The sequence below is a fragment of the Ovis canadensis genome, chromosome 24, assembly GCF_042477335.2.
Source record: "Ovis canadensis isolate MfBH-ARS-UI-01 breed Bighorn chromosome 24, ARS-UI_OviCan_v2, whole genome shotgun sequence".
Lineage (NCBI taxonomy): Eukaryota > Metazoa > Chordata > Mammalia > Artiodactyla > Bovidae > Ovis > Ovis canadensis.
The window spans coordinates 57087369-57105668 of NC_091268.1; the positions used below are offsets into that span (position 1 = coordinate 57087369).

The 18300-nt window shown below is 64.8% G+C and overlaps 1 protein-coding gene across 6 annotated transcripts in view; it reads left to right on the forward strand.

The window, feature by feature from the left end:
• The window catches only part of PRKAR1B (protein kinase cAMP-dependent type I regulatory subunit beta), a 74666-nt gene that overhangs the window by 40503 nt on the left and 15863 nt on the right, over positions 1-18300 (forward strand). For all 6 annotated transcript variants that reach the window (XR_011252587.1, XM_069569729.1, XM_069569728.1 and 3 more), the window contains 4 exons: positions 3974-4035; positions 4720-4766; positions 12655-12813; positions 17536-17596. Coding sequence is in view for 5 of the 6 variants with exons in the window: in XM_069569729.1 (XP_069425830.1) it covers positions 3974-4035; positions 4720-4766; positions 12655-12813; positions 17536-17596 (329 nt within the window). In the remaining variant the exon portion in view is untranslated. The remainder of the gene's footprint in view (positions 1-3973; positions 4036-4719; positions 4767-12654; positions 12814-17535; positions 17597-18300) is intronic.

The window sequence follows — 18300 nt, forward strand, 5'->3', positions numbered from 1 at the left end:
TCTTGCTTCACGAGAACAAAGGCATTGCTAGGTATTCTTTTTTTTATCCCATCCAAAGAAAAAACAAAAATTACGATGTTTATAGATCTCTCAATTTTTAGATATTGGGAGCTGACTTTGAAAATGGGGCACCATTGACCCATGAACAATCAATAGGGCACTCAGAAATTTCAGTGGTGACCTCCCTTCGCAAAGAGGCCCGGGTCTCAGAGGTTTTATGGATGAATTCTGTGAAAACTTCAGCAAACCGTCCATCCTTTTGCAAGTGGCTCCAGAAAATAGAGAATGAGAAAGCTGCCCGCTCATTGTATGGCTTTCAAATGAGTCTGGAGGGGCACAACCATCAGGCCGTAAACCCCAGATGGAGCAATCAGTGGATGTTGTTGGGAACATCAGCTGACCCTTGGGGAACACAAGCCAGACCCCCTTCCTGTGGACAGAAGGTCCGAATGTGTTCACGGGAATGTCTGGCAGAGGATGCTCTGGACCCAGCCTTGTGCCCCGGATTCACCTGCTGAAGTGATGCCTCCTGGAGGCATTTGGGAGGCGGTGGGGTTTAGGTGAGGTGGGACCCCAGCGATGGGATAAGAAGACACGAGGGGCTCCCCTGCAGGGGCTCGGGTTCAGTCCCTTGTCAGGAAACTAGACACCACGTCTCGCAACTAAAGGTCCAAGTAAGGCCCGGCGCAGCAAGTAAATAAGACACCAGAGAGCCTCCCTCCCTGCCGTGTGAGGGCACGGCGAGACGCAGCCAGATGCGCTCCTGAAAACACGGAAGAAGCGGGGCGGGCTCCGTGGCATGGCGCCGCCTGGGGGTTTAAGGCGCACACACGCCTCCAGGTTCCATGTTGTGAGAGAGACGTGCAAAGGGAAGGTGGTGGTGGCGGGCCAGTCGCTCAGTCGTGTCTGACTCTCGCCACCCCACAGACTGGAGCCGGCCAGGCTCCTCCGTCCATGGGATTCTCCAGGCAAGAATACTGGGGTGGGCTGCCATTCCCTTCTCCAGGAGATCTTCCCGACCCAGGGATCGAACCCACGTCTGCTGCGTCGCAGGCAGTTTCTTTACCAGCTGAGCCCTCAGGGGAGCCCACAGCCAAAAGGAAGCCTCTCAAATCTCAGGATGAGCCCCAGAGCCCGGGGAGGAAGGGAGAAGGGGGAGGGCTCTTCAACAAGAGCGAGCCCCACTGCTGTGAACTTAGGTGGCTAACCTGCATCTGGGCTTTAAGACGCCGGTGGCCCCCAGCAGCGCTCACGTGACCGTCGGAGGCAGCGGGAGCCACGGCACCGCCCAGGCTGGTCCGGGCCACCGCAGAGCCCCTCTGCTGGGCCCTGGGGTTTGGGGCACGCCAAGCCCCCAGCTCCACGTGGTCAAATCCGGTAGGCCAGCCGTGCTGAGAGCAGGTTTGAAGTCGGGTCACAGAGGCTGGAAGAACTTGGCTGATATTTCACCCCAGGAGTGGGGGCTCTCCGACCATCAAAGAGAATGTTCCTTGTCTGCAGAGGTGGCCCTCCAGACAAGGCCTGGTTTCCGTGGCAGTCTGCCTTCACCCCAGGGCTGCAGGGCCAGGCTCTGGCTTCTGCCGGGATGGGGACAGCAGGTGGCAGGGAGCCTATCACGGCCTGGAAGGTGTCAGCGAGGTGCAGCCCTCCCGGGGGTGGATGTTCCAGGAACCGGGACCAGGCACGCCCAGCGCCCACCCCCCAGGTGGGGGGCACCTCAGGGCTGAGGCCCAGCCCCGGCCCAGCCAGCCCCTTCCCTCCTCGTCTCAGGATTGTTTTCCCAAGCGCCTTGCTCGCTCCTTCCCTCCTCGTCTCAGGATTGTTTTCCCAAGCGCCTTGCTCGGTGGCCTTGGCCCCTGGCTTGACCGTAGTGGCTTCGGATGTCTGGTTTCCAAGGTCAGAGCAAGTAACTTACCAGCGGGATGTGCTCCGAACATTTACTTGCAAGTCAAGCACTAGCCTTATTTTAAAATGGCACTTGGGCAGTGGGGTTTAGACTTAAAATAAACAAAAGCCAAAACGTCTGTGCTGTTGGAATTAGCTGTGACGAGCATCCAAACTGCTCTTGGGCTGAGAATAACAAGCCCAAGGTGGAGTGGCTCTGTTTGCATGAGTCTTTTTTTTTCTCCCAGAAATGTACCGAGTTGGGGTCCATCAGTGCAGTTCGCCTAATTGAGCTCTAGTCGATTCATGATTTGTGTTCCGGGTGTGCAGCATAGCGGCCCGCATTTGAGGGAGATGCTCCATCTAGAGTCACTGCAGGATGCTGGCTGCGCGCCCTGTGCTCTGCATCCCTGCAGCCTCTCATTGTCTACGTGGCGGCTTGTGCCTCTTTCCTTCTCTCCCCCTGCACTGCCCCCTCTCCCCACTGGCAGCCACCAGCTCTCTGTGCCTTTGAGTGAGCTGCTGTCTCGTCATATTCACTGGTGTGCTGTGTTTTCTAGGTTCCATATATAAGTAAGATTATATGGTATTTTTTAAATCTGACTTAGCGTGAAGCCCTCCAGATACATCCACGTTGCTGCAGATGGCATTCTTTCATTCTTTGTTATGGCTGTGTAATATTCCAGGGTAGAAAAGACCCTGACGCTGGGAAAGACTGAGGGCAGGAGGAGAAGGGGACGACAGAGGATGAGATGGTTGGATGGCATCGCTGATTCAATGGACATGAGTTTGAGCAGGCTCTGGGAGATGGTGAAGGACAGGGAGGCCTGGCGTGCTGCAGTCCATGGGGTTGCGAAGAGTTGGACACGACCGAGCAACTGGACAACAGAAACAGCAATGACACTCGGTTGTATAAGCACACCGAGCCTTCCTTATCCCTTCCTCTGCTGATGGGTGCTTGGGTTGCCTCCACGTCTCGGCTGTTGTAAACACTGCTTCTGTGAATGTTGGGCTGCGCGTGTCTCTTCGAATCAGAATTCTCTCCAGTCCCGCTCTCAGGAGTGAGACTGCAGGATCATACGGCAGCTCTGTCTTTCTTCTTTTTCGGGAGCCTCCATACTGTTCTCATAGTGGCGGCACCGATTTTCATCCCCACTGACAGTGTCAGGGAGGGGGTCTCAGGGGCTGAGGTGTGTCTGCAGGCAGGAGCGGGACTCAGCCCAGCAGAGGAAGGCATCCGTGCGGGTTGGTCTGGGGGCTCCCGCACCCCACCCTCCCTCACCTGCTCCCCGCCGCCCCCAGGGAGACAAAGAAGCGTTTAAATAGACGAAAGCAACAGCTTTCAGATGTGTTTGTTTCCTGGGCCCGGGGAGCGGGCGGGTGCAGGCGGGCTGGGTCTCCGGCCCGTGTCTGTTTCCTGGGGGCTCCTCCACTGACCCGTTTCCAAGACCACTGAGAGCCCTCTGCCCAAGGGGCCCAGCGTCTTGCTTCTCTTCTGGGGAGACATGTGCCCGGGGGTGGGTGGCCTCCCAGGGATGGGGGTTGGTGGTTAGGTTCCGGTGTCCGGACCCTGGCCTTTGCGCCTGGTTGCTGTCCAGAGGAGGCTCCTGGGTGGTTGTGGACGCTCCCCCGGCCGGCAGGGCATCCCCGGCTCCCTGCACCCCCATCCCGCTTGAGGGTCCATCTCACAGCAGACTCGGGAGACGAAACAGCCAGGCTGCCCGGTGGGGAGCCAGCCTCGAGCCTCTGTGCCCATCGAGCGAGCAGTTAAGAGAGTCTGGTCTCTTCCCGTTTCTGTGTCCAGCATCTCAGCTCCCTTAGATGGAAAGAGGTAGAAAAGGCGTCAGGACTGGTCGCCGTGTCCTTGTGGGAACGGCCCCCATCTGCTTTGTCTTCCGTGAGTGGAGTCTGTCCCAAATGATCCCGTCTTCATAAATCCTCAGGCTGCACAGGACGAGGGGCCTTGAGCCCAGGGCTGGCGGGTCCCTGGGGTCTTCATCGCCTCCGAGCCGGGGAGCAGGAGCTGCGTGGAGGGCAGGGCGGCCCCCAGCGCCCCCACGGCCCCCACACGCCATGCTTTCCTTTGCAGCGACATCTTCGACGCTATGTTCCCCGTCACACACATCGCCGGCGAGACCGTCATACAGCAAGGTACGCCGCCAGCTCCTCCTCCCCGGGGCCGGAGCCCCCGCGAAGGGTTGGCTATTTACTTACGAATGTATTTATCACGAAACGCTTATTGTCTGTCCTCGAGACAGGTCATTATGACCCTGCATAACAGTCCACTTCACAAGTTAGTGTGTGCTAATATGCTCTGACAACATCAGCGCTCAGTCACGTCTGATTCTTTACGACCCCACGGGCTGCAGCCCGCCGGGCTCCTCCGTCCATGGCATTATCCAGGCAAATACTGGAGTGGGCTGCCATCTCCTCCTCCAGGGGATCTTCCCGACCCAGAGATCGAGCTTGCGTCTCTCCTGCATCAGCAGGCAGATTCTTTTTACTGCTGAGCCACGGGGGACCTTCTCGTGGTTAAAAATATTGAGGAGCTGTGTTGAGTCCTGGAGGCTCGACAGCCGTGGACTTCAGCTGTCAGCGGTGTCGGGAGAGGACTCTCTGCAGCCTGACTGCGGAAACCGTTTCCTGGCGAGGGTGAAGTAGGCCACTGCGTCCTGCACCTTCGTACGCACAGCTCCCACTTACAGATTTTGAAAGATGGGTGAGGCTCGGCCTTGCTGGGCAGAGGTCTGGGAAGCAGCGTTGTAAGGTGGTTTGCTACCAGAAAGACGAAAGCCCGCCTCCTCGCATCACGCGTCTGTTTTCCTTCCCTCGCAGGGGACGAAGGGGACAACTTCTACGTGATCGACCAGGGAGAGGTGGACGTGAGTATCCCCAGCGTTCTCGGGCCGGCAGCACCTGTCTGTGCCCACTCTCAGGTCTAGAGAAGGCCGTTCTGGGTGGTATGTTTCCAGTTTCTCAGTCCAGAAGCAACAGAGTTCACGTAGGAGATACTGCAGGCGCGTCCAAGCAGAGTGGGGCGAGGGCGGCTGGTGTCAGCCCGGCCACGGCGCTTGCCGTCAGTGCCCGCCGAGCCGACCGCAGCCCCAGGGCCCCGACGGGGCAGCTCTGCTGCAGCTGGAGCCCGCGACGCGGCAGGCCGGCGTGCCGCACGCGCTTTGGACGCCCAGGGGCCTCGTGGCTCTGGCTTTGCGGTGGAACCAGGCTGCGTCCGTCCCGGGATGTCGTGCCCTCCGATTGTGTTTGCGTCCTCTCTTTGCTGCCCAGTCTCCGGCGGGGACACCCAGGCTCTGTGTGGAGAAACACCTCCTCCGTCACCTGACCGCAGGCCGAGCCCCGACCCCCCCCGGGGCCCCGCGCGGGCTCCTCCGAGCGTGTGGCTCAGCCTGTGCTGCCGCCCAGCCTCCCGCGCCCCCTCCTGCCTCCCTGTCGCTCGGTGAGTGTGGCCCCCACACGGGCTGCCAGCCGTCCGCCTCCCCTGAGGCTCTGCCGGTGGCCCTGATTCAGTCCAGCTTGGGCGCCTGATCCTGGGGCGTCTATTTAAGGCTGCCTCCGCATGGACTGCGGCCCCCTGCCCCCCAAACTCAGGGTGAGTATGTCCCTGGGTCCCGCAGGGTCAGGGCGTGTCCTTGAGGCCCCTGGCTCCCCTGCCTGCCCATCCTTGGGGTGGCGGCCAGCCGGGCATCCCAGGTAGGGGGCACTTTCTCCCCATGTCCCCCAGCAGCGAGCCTGTGTCCACGTGGCTGCGGCCCTCAGCTTCTGGAGCCACAGGAGGTGACAGTGTGGGGACCTCTGGGCGAGCTGCACGGGCTCGGGGTTTCTCTCGTCCTGGGCTCGGGCCTGGAGCAGTCCTTGGGCGGGAGCCGTCCTGTCTCCCCCGACAGAGGAAACTGAGGCGGGAGCCGGAGGGAGGGCCCCAGGGCAGGTGGTGGGGGAGGCCACAGGCTGGGCCGACTGTGGCTGCCAGCCGGTCCCAGAGCCAGCCGCAGCGAGACATACGGGCTACAGCGCCTCGGACCCGGCCGCCTGGGGCCCCCGCAGGGCTGTGGACTCGTGGCCCGGGCCCAGGTCACTCGGGGCCTGAGCCCTGCCGGCTCCTCCTGCTCCTCGGCCTCTGCGCCTCCTCTCCTCTGCCCTCCATCTGGCCCTCATTTTCTGGCTCAGATGTTGAGCGAGCGCTTGTCTTCTGCTGGGCCCTTGCAGAGCCCTGAGGATACGCTCTTGGGGACACGACGTTGCCCCCGGGGTGCGTGAGGGTTGGGGAGATGGCCAAGAAGGCAGTTCCCAGGGAGCCTCTGGCCGTCCTGTCCTGTTCTTGTTCCTGCCGTGCCTTGCAAACTCCTATCCATCCTTTAAGACCCCACCCAGGCAGAGCCACCGGGCTCCCCCAGGGCATGGGGCTCCCTGAAAGTTGAGACGATCAAGCCTGGGTTCTCCCTGGCCAGCAGACACGGGCATGGCCGCCCTGTGGCCCAGAGTCCCGTCCTTGTCATTCTAGGAACCTGAAGGTTGTTGGGGTCCCTGAGACGTGACCCTCGGCCTGCGTCCTCCACGCAGACCTGGGCCCGCATGCCTGAGCCGTGGCGTTTCTGTGTCAGCCCAGGAGGTTATCATGGAGCCTCCTGGAGCCCAGATGCTCAGGCCCGTGGGCAGATGCCGCCTCCTGGCTGCGGTCTCCAGCTTGGGCCGTAGGTCCAGATGGGGCAAGGTGGTGACTGCAAGGCCATTCCTGTGTCGGCCTCAGCGGCTCCTCCAGCGGCCGGTGGGTGCGGGGTGGCTGGGAGCCTGAGGTGTGGGCCGTGGGGGCGGCCCCGTGCGGAGGACCAGAGGTGGTCCGTCAGGAACCCGGGAAGAGAGCTGCCAGACGCGCCCTAACCCTGGCTGTCGTCCCTGCTCCGGGTCTGAAAGTGCACCTTCTCCCGGCCTGGGGCCATGCTTCTGGCCCTGCCTTCGGGGGCGGGGAGTGACCGCGGACCGCAGACCGGACGCGTGTGAGGGTCTCGGGGGCCTCCGAAGGGGTGTGGGGAGCAGAGGCTGGGACCACTGCACTGTGACCCTGAAGCCCCCAAGACACAGGCCTCCCCAGAGGCCCCACTCTGCGTTTAACAGGAGGGGTTGGGGGTGGCCATCCAGAGCCCCCTCTGCGGGCTGAACGCTGCCCCCTGACCAGCAGTGCCCTGGTGGCAGCGGCCGGCTGACCGGATGCCAGAAGCGCCAGCTCGGTTTAAATTACGGTTTTCCAGGGAGATGCGGACGGTGCCGGCCGCAGTGTGTGTACTGCCGAGAGCTATAATCCTTCTTTCTAAGTATAAGAATGTCTCCCAATTTGTCTTTTTCATGGAACGTAGCATTAGCACTCGGAAGGGCGTCCATGGCCAGCTTCGTGGCTCAGGAGCGCTGTTCCTCCCCACCCGGCCGTCCGGGCACCTGGTGCTGTGGGGCCTCCTGGGGGGAGCCTGCCACACCCCATGCTCTGCCCCGGCCCAGGGCCCCTCCCGCCTCACCAGACGTCTGTGGGCACGGCCGCGTCCAGCCTCCGGAGGTGGGGGCTCGGGGGACAGGGCACCCAGGGCCGTCTGGCTCCGCGGGTCACGGCCGGTCAGTCTGCTCGCCTGGTGTTCTGGGTTTTTTTTCAGTCGGTAAAGCACACACACCGTGGAAGCCGCCGTCTTAACCTTTAGAGTCCAGTTCGGGGCCATGAGCATGTTCACGCTGTTGAACGGCCCTCCCACCGCCATCTCCAGAATGTTCTCATCTTCCCAGACCGAGACTCTGTCCCCATTAACGTCTAACCCCGGGCCCTCCCCCAGCCCCTGCCCCCATCCCCTGTGTTCCATCATCACTGTGAGCCTGGCGCCTCCAGGGGCCTCGCAGAAGCAGAAGCACACGGCGTCTGCCCTGGGTTGGGCTCATCCCACTGAGCGGCGCCTCCCAAGGTTGGGCCACGTGCAGCAGGTGGTGGAGCTCCGGGCCTGTCCGCCGGGTCACGGAGAGGAGTCACGGAGAGGACCCCCGTCTTGCTCATCAGCGAGCGTGCCCGCCGCGTGGCTCCCGCCGTAACCAGTGCTGCTGTGGACGACGGGCCGTGTGGGGACCTGGGCGTCCTGCTCTGGGTGCCGTCTGCTGGCTGGCCACTTCCTAGATGCAGGGCGGCCGTGGCCCCCAGCTGGCTGTGAAGCTCTCCTGCAGTGCCTCACCCGCAGGGGGCGACTGGGGGCCCTTCACCCTCTTAGGTCTCTGCGGGGGTCCTGGAGACTCCATTGTGGCCAGAGGCCGCTCTGGAATTGGGGAGCAGGTGACCCAGCGCGCCCCGTGGTGCTGGTGGCGTGATGAGAGGTTGGGGAGGGCGTCGGCCCTTATGCACGGCCGGCACGCGGCCCCTGACAGGCTGCACGGTGACCCTGGAGCATGTGGCCCTCCAGACGGGACGCGTGCGCTGGGGTCCTGCCTGTGGGCCCCTGGGGAGTGTGAGGTTTGCAGGGGAGGGCCGAGAGCGTGGCAGGTCCACGGAGTGAACCGAGCTGGTGGCCGGTCACCGGGGAGAGGATGCTGACCCCACGTCATCACCCACGTGGTTCGGGCTCCGCAGATGGGGTCCAGCAGAGAGGCCTGGGGGAGCTGCTGTCAAGCAAAATGGGCCGGTCAGCCCCCGACCCCGCCAGGCTCTTGGACTAAAGAGGCCTGAGGCTCGTGACCCGGTTTACCCTGGAAGAGCGGCTGCAGGCCTGGGCTCACCTGCCCAGACACTCCCGCTCTTTGTGGCTGGAGCCCGGGACGCGGCGGAGCTGGGCCATTAACTTTTCTCATCGCCTGTGGAACCAAAAACAACAGCGGCTGGCACGCCCGGCTTGCTTCCTCGCCCAGGTGGCTCCGGGTTACGTGGGAAATACCTGCAGGAGGGGCGGGTCTGAGGTCGCAGGACTCCACCCCCTCCAGTGAGTGGATCACTCGGTGACTGTCTCCGCTTACCCGGTTGCTTCAGAGGATTTTCTGTTTTCTGTGGCGTCGCATGTTGAACTGAAGTGTCCTTGTGGGCAGGAGCAGGCGGGCAGGCAGCCTCACGTGTTCTCGCTGCCTGGATCGGTGGGGCTGGGGCCGTCCGAAGCCCCCCCAGTGAGGGTGGCTCTGCTTTGGGGGCAGCCTCACGTGTTCTCGCTGCCTGGATCGGCGGGGCTGGGAGCGTCTGAAGCCCCCCCAGTGAGGGTGGCTCTGCTTTGGGGGTGTCATCGAGCAGGTTGCTGTGTCTCGGCCACCACCTCCACCTCTGTCCAAAGTTGGAACGTGAACTGGTCCATGGTGGGTGGGCATCAGCGTCACCTGTGACGTCCTGGACCACACCCCTGGGGCTCTGGGTTGATAGGTCGTTGTTGGGGGGCAGGTTCCCAGGTGATGCTGTGCACCTGGTCTGCAGACCACCCGTCAAGCATCCTGGCCAGCGTCTGGGGTCCCCTCGCTGACCCTTGTTCCCCTCTGGGTGGCCCAAGCTGGGCTCCGGCTGTAGCGGGGGCGCGTCCTGGCTGTGAGCTGGCCTCAGCCCTGCCGGAACCTTCAGTGTTCCCGAGACACACCTCTCCCCGTGTGGCCTGCACCCCGTGGCCTCCCCGTGTGGCCTGCACCCTGTGGCCCCCCATGTGGCCTCTCTGCATGGCCTCCCCACACGGTCTTGCCGCACTCGGATCCTCCGAGTCCAGTCCTGCCTCGGGCTTCTTGCACGTCCTGGCCCGTCTCCCTCCAGCTCTCTTCACCCCTGGTCTTTGCACAGGACCCCTTGGGCTGGGCTCGAGTCTCCCCTCAACAGTCTCGTGCGGTGGCTCTTCCCCGGATCCTCTTCCTCCTTTCTCTCCGGTGCCTGCAGCTTGTTTTAAGGACGGTTGAAAGTGAAAAAGTCACTCAGTCGTGTCCTGCTGTTCACGACCCCATGGACTACAGTCCATGGGCTTCTCCAGGCCAGAACACTGGAGTGGGCAGCCTTTCCCCTCTCCAGGCGCTCTTCCCAGCCCAGGGGTGGAGCCCAGGTCTCCCGCGTTGCGGGCGGGCTCTTCACCAGCTGAGCCCCCAGGGACGCCTTGAGGACGGTCACACCTGGATAATCATCGCTGAGCCGCTGGTCAGTGAGCCCCTGTGAGCTGGAATCCGTGTGCTTCCTGCTGCTGAAGCCGGCGGTGAGAACACGCAGGGCGCCCCAGTGCTGGGGTGACCTTGGGTGACAGTGGCTGAATAAGCCGGCAGGAACAGCGGATGGGGCGTCGGGTCTGCCTGGAGACCTGCAGCGGCGGCGGGAGCGTGGGTGCAGCCAGCGCAGCCTCCCACCCCTCCCCTACACAACAGGGAGCAACAAAAATGCAACCGAGCCCGGGGAGCCCGTTGCGTGCCAGCCGGGCTGGGGCCGGGGCCGTGCGGCCGTGCTAAAGGCAGCCAGGGCCCCGAGAAGGACGGGCCTTTGTGCTCGGGGGCGGCCTGGCCCCTCCTCGGCTCCGCACAATGCTTCTCTCTCAGGACTCTGAGGATGCGGTCGGGGCTCTGTGAGGAAAGGGGTCCTCACGGCCCCCAGGGACGCGCTCTGGCCCGGGTGCCCTTGCTGGGGTGTGCCTGGAGTGCAGCTGCCTGCCCTCTCTCTGGGGTGCACCCTGGGAAAGTGGGGCTGCTAAGCACCTGCCCTGCTCCCGGGGGCCCTGTCTCGTCGGGGGTGATGGGCCGGCGCCCGAGGCAGTGGCTCCTCGTTCCCGCGAGGCCGCGGCGCTGTGGTGACCCGGAGCCAAGGGGGAGGGCGAGCTGGTGCAGACTGGGGGTGCTGCTCAGTGGGTCGGGGGTCCCCACCTTGCCTCACACATGAGAGAGGAGGCATTGAGTCACCCGCCAGGAGGTTCGCGGCCACGTCGGAGCTGAGGCTGGGCGGCGTCCATCACTCACAGATGGTACTGGTGCGGCCGTGAGAACCACGGGCCAAACCCAGCACTCAGGGCGCAGCGCGGGGGCCCAGGCCAGCCGCCCCACGGACACCCTCAGGCACGGAGCGCCGGAGAGTCCTGGGAGATCCTGGCGCCCGGAGACGCTCAGCGCCTGAGCTGGGTGGCGGGAGAGCTCGGCGCTGCACACATGGGGGCGTGTCCAGGCAGAGAGGGCGCTACAGACGCGCGAGCCCCTTGCGGGCTCTGCGGACACGTCGCGCCAGCCCCGTGCGCTCTGCAGACACGCGAGCCCCACGCAGGCTCTACAGACACGACACGTGAGCCCCGTGTGCTCTGCAGACACGACGTGCGAGCCCCGTGCACTCTGCAGACATGCGAGCCCCACGCAGGCTCTACAGACATGACACGTGAGCCCCGTGCGCTCTGCAGACACGACGTAAGCCCCGTGCGCTCTGCCAACACGTGAGCCCTGTTTGCGGAGGGCCATCCAGGCCGGCCCCGGTCGCCATGACCACCTCTGCGTGGACTCTGGTCCCTTTGGGACAACCGGAGTCTCCAGGGACGGGCCGGTGGAGAGCGTCTCGGGGCAGAGCCTGGCTGATACGCGCCCTCCCTATGGGAGGACGGGCCTCGCCCTGGCCCCAGGGCCTCGCTGCTGTGTCTCCTGGCTCCTGGCGGGGTTGGGCGGGCCGGCGCTCGCGGGAGGAGGTCCCCGCCTGTCGTATCTCACCCCCAGCGCCCTGTGCGCAGCAGGCCAGCCCTTCTCCCCACCCTGCTCACATCGCACACAGTATCACCGGTGTGGCGTCCACAGACTAGCGACTCTGAGCCTGTCTTGGCCAAGATAATGCGCCATTGAGTCAGCAATAATCGCTTCCATGATTCGCCGCAGTCCATTCTTCCCCAACACGCACGCTTTTTGCCAATGGGAGCCATTCTCCAAGCTCATTGACACCGAGGCGATGAACAGAGGTTGTGTTAGTTGGTAGTGAGTGAGTCCACATAATGAACAATCCGGGCCATTCTGGCAGGACGCGGACCTGCAGCCAGCACACAGTCGCGACGCTGTACCGGGCCACCGCCCGCGCCAGCTGAAAGGGAACCTTGTCCGCCTCCAGGCTCAGCCCTGGGCGCTGGCCTCCGCTCCCATTGACAGCAGGCCTGGGTGCTTGGGCGCTGCCCGAGGGGCGGGGGGGGCCCGGGGGGGCCGCGGGGCCTGCGGGTGGAGGTGAGCGAGGGCCCAGGCTACTTGGAGCCTGGGACAGACGGGAGGGCAGCTTGTGAACGAGGCAGCTGGGTTGGAGGGGTCGCCTGGGTGGGGCACGAGCATCCTGACAGGGTGGCGCCTGGTGGGGTCTCCGGGTGAGGAGTGGAGTGCAGCCTGGCCTGGGAGGTGGGGGTCCTGAGCGTTGCGTCCGCCAGGGGCCTGGCCGGGGTCGGCGCTGACAGCACCTCCATCTTTGTGCCTGTCCAGCCTCGGTCCGGGTGGGACTGGGCGTGAGGTGGGCACCTTGGCTGGTCCTGGGCTGGGCAGAGCACAGCCGAGTCCCATGTCGGGGTGCAGGGACCTCCTGCCCCCCCCGGGGGTGCTGTGGGGGGCTCCCCATGCAGCAAGTGGCAGTGTGACCCCGGCCCCCAGGCCCTGTGCCCTGCAGGAGTGCGTGGGCAGAGGGTGGGTGACCCCTGGCCCCCGACACTGTCCCCTGACCCCAGGCCCCCGACACTGTCCCCTGACCCCAGGCCCCCGACACTGTCCCCTGACCCCTGGCCCCCGACACTGTCCCCGACCCCCGACACTGTCCCCTGACCCCAGGCCCCCGACACTGTCCCCTGACCCCTGCAGGTGTACGTGAACGGAGAGTGGGTGACCAGCATCAGTGAAGGCGGGAGCTTTGGGGAGCTGGCCCTCATCTATGGCACCCCCAGGGCAGCGACCGTGAAGGCCAAGACGGACCTCAAGCTCTGGGGCATTGACCGGGACAGCTACCGGCGGATCCTCATGGTGAGTGAGTGAGCGGTGCCTCAGGGGTGCCCCACCAGGGCTGGGAGGGCACCAGTTGAGTCTGACACCCGCCAAGCATCTCACAGGAACCCCGGTTGTGGCCGGGTGGGATGAGGCGGGATGAGATGGGGGGCGGGTGTTGGGGAGGTTCTGGAAATTTACCCAAAAGACAGGCAGGCAGCTGGGGGCCCCTTTGCTCTCCTTCCCCTTCTCCTTACAACAGTCTGGAGTGTGGCGGTGATGGCTGGAGCTCCAGCTGCCTTTCTGTGCCGTAAGGTAATTTTCCTCCAGGGGGGTGGAGTGAGTTCCCAGGAGGAGCCCAGCGACTGCTGGGACAGCAAGGAGGACCACAGCCCTGGGCAGGACGCAGGCCTCTCGGCTTCCTTACCGGGCAACAGTCATCTTAGGTTTTCTTATGTGCAGCCACCTCCTCTCTTCCCGTTTTGGGCGTAGGTGCACACACCTGTGCTTGCTATGGTGGGGCTCTTGGGAACAACAGGGCCCGTGTTTTCCGAGGGCTCTGGAGATGAGCTCCTGGGCGGAGGGGGCCCTTCCCAGGCAGTGGCGGCTGGGCCTTCCCCTGCCCACTCAGCGTTCATCCCACACACTCACTGCCTGCTCCTCTGCTGGGGCCTGCCAGGGGCGGGGAGGCTGACGTGCTGGGGGAGGGGATGGCAGAGCAGACGTGTCTCCTGGCGACAGTCTCCAGAGAGGGTGACAGAGCAGAAAGGCAGGTGGGGGCAGGGCCCGCTGCTTCACGGGAAGCCCGAAGCCCCTCCCCAAGGTCCCCTGTGGCAAGGCAGTGTTGAGAGAGGCCTGCAGCGGGGAGCCCTTGGCCGTCCGGGAGGAGAGTGTCTGCGCAGTGGGGGCAGCCGCTGCCGAGGCCCTGGGGTGCAGGCCTGGCTGGCGTGTGTGTGGACCAGTGGGGAGGTGGCCAGGATGCCGGGTCTCAGGGCAGGAGGCGGTGGTGGGAGGGCCGGGTCCTTGGGCCCTCAGCCCCCGGGGGTCCTGGACTCAGACCCCCACTGCCAGGTGCCCCTGCAGGGGTGTGGGCAGAGGAGTGGCAGGGGCCACCCTGGGCCTTCCGGGTGAGGGTGGAGAGCCTTCCAGACTGGGCAGGGCGAGGGGAGTCGGGAGGCCCTGGCTGGCTGCACTGGTCTGGGGGAGTCCCCTCATGGCCCAGGGCCCTGGCCCGCGGCCCCTGGGAGCCGAGTGCCGGCTCGTTGAGGGAGTCGCGCTCCTTGGCTATCACCTTCCCCGGGGGACTGCTGGCCTGGGTGCTTTTCTGGGCTGGTAAGGGTGGTGCTGGCGGGCCTGGGCTGAGTGCAGCCCCCAGCAGTGGGGGAAGGTGTCTGCTCGGAGCTGACTCCTGTGGGCCTGCAATCCAGGGGCCCTGCCGGCCTGGAGGGAGGTCACTGAAGGAACGCCGTGCCAGGAGACCCGGGGGCTGCACGTGCCCTTGCCACGGGCCCTCAGGCCTCGGTCGTCTCCCAAAGACCAGCTGGGCTCTGCGGCTTCGGGGGGACTGTGGTGGGGGCTCCAGGGTGTTCAGGACAGGCCCTGCGCACTCAGTCCCGGCTGAGCCTGCACAGCGATCTGGCCCCGGGGGCCCCTCTAGAGGGTCCCACTGTCGCGCCTGGTCCTTGTGATGCGCTGGGGTCCAGTTCAGTCCTGGAGGCCTCTGTTTCATGCAGCCCCTCGTCCACACACTCTGGGGTCATCCACTGGGCGCCCGCCGTGTGCCCAGAGGCCCTGCCCCGCCCTGCCCAGCGAGGCCCGTCCTTGAGGAATGCGGCCCCCTCTCTTTGGCCTCAAACCTGCCCGGTCCTGCCTCCCCCGAGGGCGCCCTCCCCCGTGCTGGCGTGCTGGCGGCTCCGCGCACCTGGCCCCGTTGCATAAGCCATTGTTCCCCCCCCTCCCCCGCCCCCGTCCATACCCGGTCGTTCTTGGCTGTGGGGTTTCTGTGCCTGGAACCTGATATTCAGGGAAGTTCCCAAACCACCAAGGCAGCCGGCGCTTCCTCTGTTTTAATTCTGGATCCCTGGGCACTAAGAATAGCCGTGGCCGTGCCTGGAGCCGGTGGAGCCCTGCGTTTCGGGAGGAAAATGACAGTGCGGCCCACTCGGAAGGGAGTGTCCGTGACGGCGTCCGTTTCTGCATCAGACTGCGGCCTGGGCGGATGCGGGTGTGCCTGCCGCGCGATGAATGGAGCCTGAGCTGGACATGCGTGGGGGATGCCGGGTGGGGGCTGGTGTCTCCAGGGAGAGGACCAGCCACCTTTGAACCCATGCACGCCCGTCCGGGACGTGCCCCGGCTCTGCGTGGTATAGACGGATGGATGGAGCTTGGTGAGACCAGCCACACCTGCCGCTTCTGAGCAGAGTGGGGCCTTCTCCCCGGGGCCCCGGACAGGGCCCAGGGCCCCCAGACTTCTCTCCTTCGAGCGCCGGGAGCGCTTGTTCATCCTGACTCTTTCATGAGGCCCCCAGTTGGAGCTGGTGTGTGTAGCATCCTGTCGCAGAGGCTGGGCCGGGGGCTCCAGAGCCCCGCTTGCCCGGGGTGACCCAAGACCCTCGGGACCGTGTCCTGGGCCCCCACCCCACGTGTTTGGGCCCCTGCTCCCAACCGTGAGGGAGGGCCGCAGAGCCTAGGGCCCACTCCTCGTGGGAGCCGGCCAGGTGGTGGGGAGCTTTGTTTCACGCTGCAGGGCCGGCTGGGCCTTCGTGTGTAGGGGACAGCGCGCTCGGAGCAGTCGGTCCAGCTTGGAGAGTCACCTTAGCCGCGTAGATGCCTCCTCAGCCTGGCGGGTCCGCACCGTCCCCCGAGCTGCACCCCGAGTGCCCGGCAGGCAGAAGCGCTGCAAACGCTCTGGGCTCAGGAGTCAGGGGTTGGGGGTCAGGAGCCTCCAGGGTCCTCGGGCAGTGCTGTCCAGGGTGTGTGCGCTTTGACCAGAGCCCTGCTGTCCCCCGGGACCCAGGTCCCCTGCCTGTCCTCAGCGCCAGCTCACACCGTGCGGCTGGGACAGGGCAGGGGGTCTGCGTGGACGCTTTCGGTTCCTGTCTTAGGACAGACCTGCCCCTGGGCCCGCAGGGAGCAGCAGCAGGAGCCTTCCTCTGGGCAGTGGGTTCGGGGTGGCCTCAGGCTGTGCCAGGCGGTAGGGGCTGGGAGGGGCGTGCCCCTTGCTGGCAGTGGGGCGGGCCACCAGGAAGCGCGGTCTGCCCCCCGCCCATCCGTCGGGGTCAGTGGGGGTCCGGCTTTGCTGTGCTGGGGGGCGGGCGTGTGACGGATGGTGGCTGGAGGGGTCGCAGGGGCCTCGAGGTGTAGGTGCTGCGTGGGGGGTGTAGGTGGTCTCGGCCCACCGGGACCACAGCGCAGAGACGTGGAAACAGGCCGAGACTGCAGGTACCAGGGAGGTGCCAGGGCCTGCTCATGCCGGTGGCCTGGGTCCTGTGAGCAGCGCTCGGGACGCAGGTCCAGGCCCCACTAGCATCTCCCGCGTGGCCTCGGGCAGGCCCTGTCCTGGCGCTGGGGGTCCGTGTGGCGCCATCTCACCAGGCATGAAGCCCCCTGAGCTGCTGGCAGACAAGCCCCCAGGTGGGGATCCTGCCGGCAACCCCCCCACCCCGCCTCACCCTGGAGGAGAGCTCCAACGGGAGGCCCCTTGGCCTGTCTGTGGGGCGGGTCTCCCCGCCCGAGGGTCCCGGGCGGCCGCCTCCAGCTGTCGTCCTGCGGTGGGAGACGGATGGGCCGGTTGTGGTGGCTTTAATGTCTGGGGTTGCCGGGCAAACACGCCTGCATTCCAGCGGGCGGGCGTAGCTGCCGGGAGGTCAGCGGGAATATAAATTATCCTTCAAAGAAACGCCTTTCTCTGGGCCGGCGGGGTCTGAGGTGGCTCAGCTCTGGCTGGGGGCTGTGCTGAGCTGAGCAAGCCGCCCCCGTGAGCGTCCAGACCTGCCGCCTGCGGACACACCAGGCCCCACGAGCCCTGGGTTCTGCCGCTGGCCTCCCAGACGCCGTATCCCCTGCACAGCCACCACCAAGCGCTTCAGAAGCCTGGTCCCTGCCCTCTTGGTCAGCTACGAGGGCGTCTTGGATCCCAGCCCTGTGGGGGCTCTGCTGGATGAAGGCCCCCCAGGGAGTCTCTGGGCTTCTTGGGGGCAGGCCGGGAACCTCCATAATTCTGAAATTGAGACGCCGCCTTTGCTATGCTGGTCTGGCCCCGAACCAGGGAATCATGGGAGTTGACAGGGAGGTGGAGCCCCGGGGCTAGGAGGCTGGGGTCCCCCCACCAGGCCGGTTCACTGATGTTTGCTCACCTAGCCTTCACGGAGTCCTGTGGGGACAGGAATTAGGATACCCCGTTGTCCAGATGAGGAAACCGAGGCTCAGGGTGGGCAGCTGGTCAGGGCGTGAGGATGTCTAGTGAGGGGTGGGCTTTGGGCCCAGTGCTTCTGTAGCCCCTTGAAGGTCGGCCTCGTGGCGCCCCTTCCCGCGTGAGTCTGGGTGAGGCTGTGGGTCGTGTGAGACCCCGGGGGGAGTGGGTGGTCTGGGCTCCGTGGCGGCAGCCCCTCAGACCCCTGCTCGCTTGAGGGGCTTGTGGGACACGGAACGCCCCGAGGGCCTCCTTTCAGGGGTTCAGGGTCACGTGGGGATTTGGAGAACGTGGGAGGGGCTGGGGCGCGGAGCCCTCTGAACACCTGCTTCTCTGTCTCCTCCCCGCAGGGCAGCACGCTGAGGAAGCGCAGGATGTACGAGAAGTTTCTCAGCAAGGTCTCCATCCTGGGTGTGTGCCTGCCCACGCGCTGTGCACGCCCGGGACACACGTGTGCACACAGGTTCAGACACGCGCTCGCGTGTGCAGACACACGCACACACATGCTCACACGTGCAGACACGCACACACACACTCACACGTGCAGACACACGCACACACATGCTCACACGTGCAGACACGCACACACATGCTCACACGTGCAGACACGCACACACACGCTCACACGTGCAGACACGCACACACATGCTCACACGTGCAGACACGCACACACATGCTCACACGTGCACATGTGCACACACGTGCACACAGGTTCAGACACGCGCTCGCGTGTGCAGACACACGCACACACATGCGCACACGTGCAGACGTGCTCACACGTGCACACGCGTGCTCACGTGCGTGCAGTGCCCCCCCACGCACGCGCATTGTGCATGCAGGCGTGTGGGTCCCCATGGACACGCCCACACGCACTGTCGGGCGTCTGCCTCTGCCCCTCCGTGCTGTGTGTGTCCATCTGTCCACCATCGGAGCCGCTCTGCCCATGCTGGTCTGCTGGAGACAGGTCTGGAGACCTGCCTGGGGGTTTGCTCTGTGGGTGTCCCCTGCTTTTCTCGTCTTGGGGTCTGACAGACACATCGACCCCGTCCCCACTGACGGTGGGGAGTGTCACAAAGGCCCCCCGGCAGCGTCTTTTCGCTGTTTGGACCTTGCTC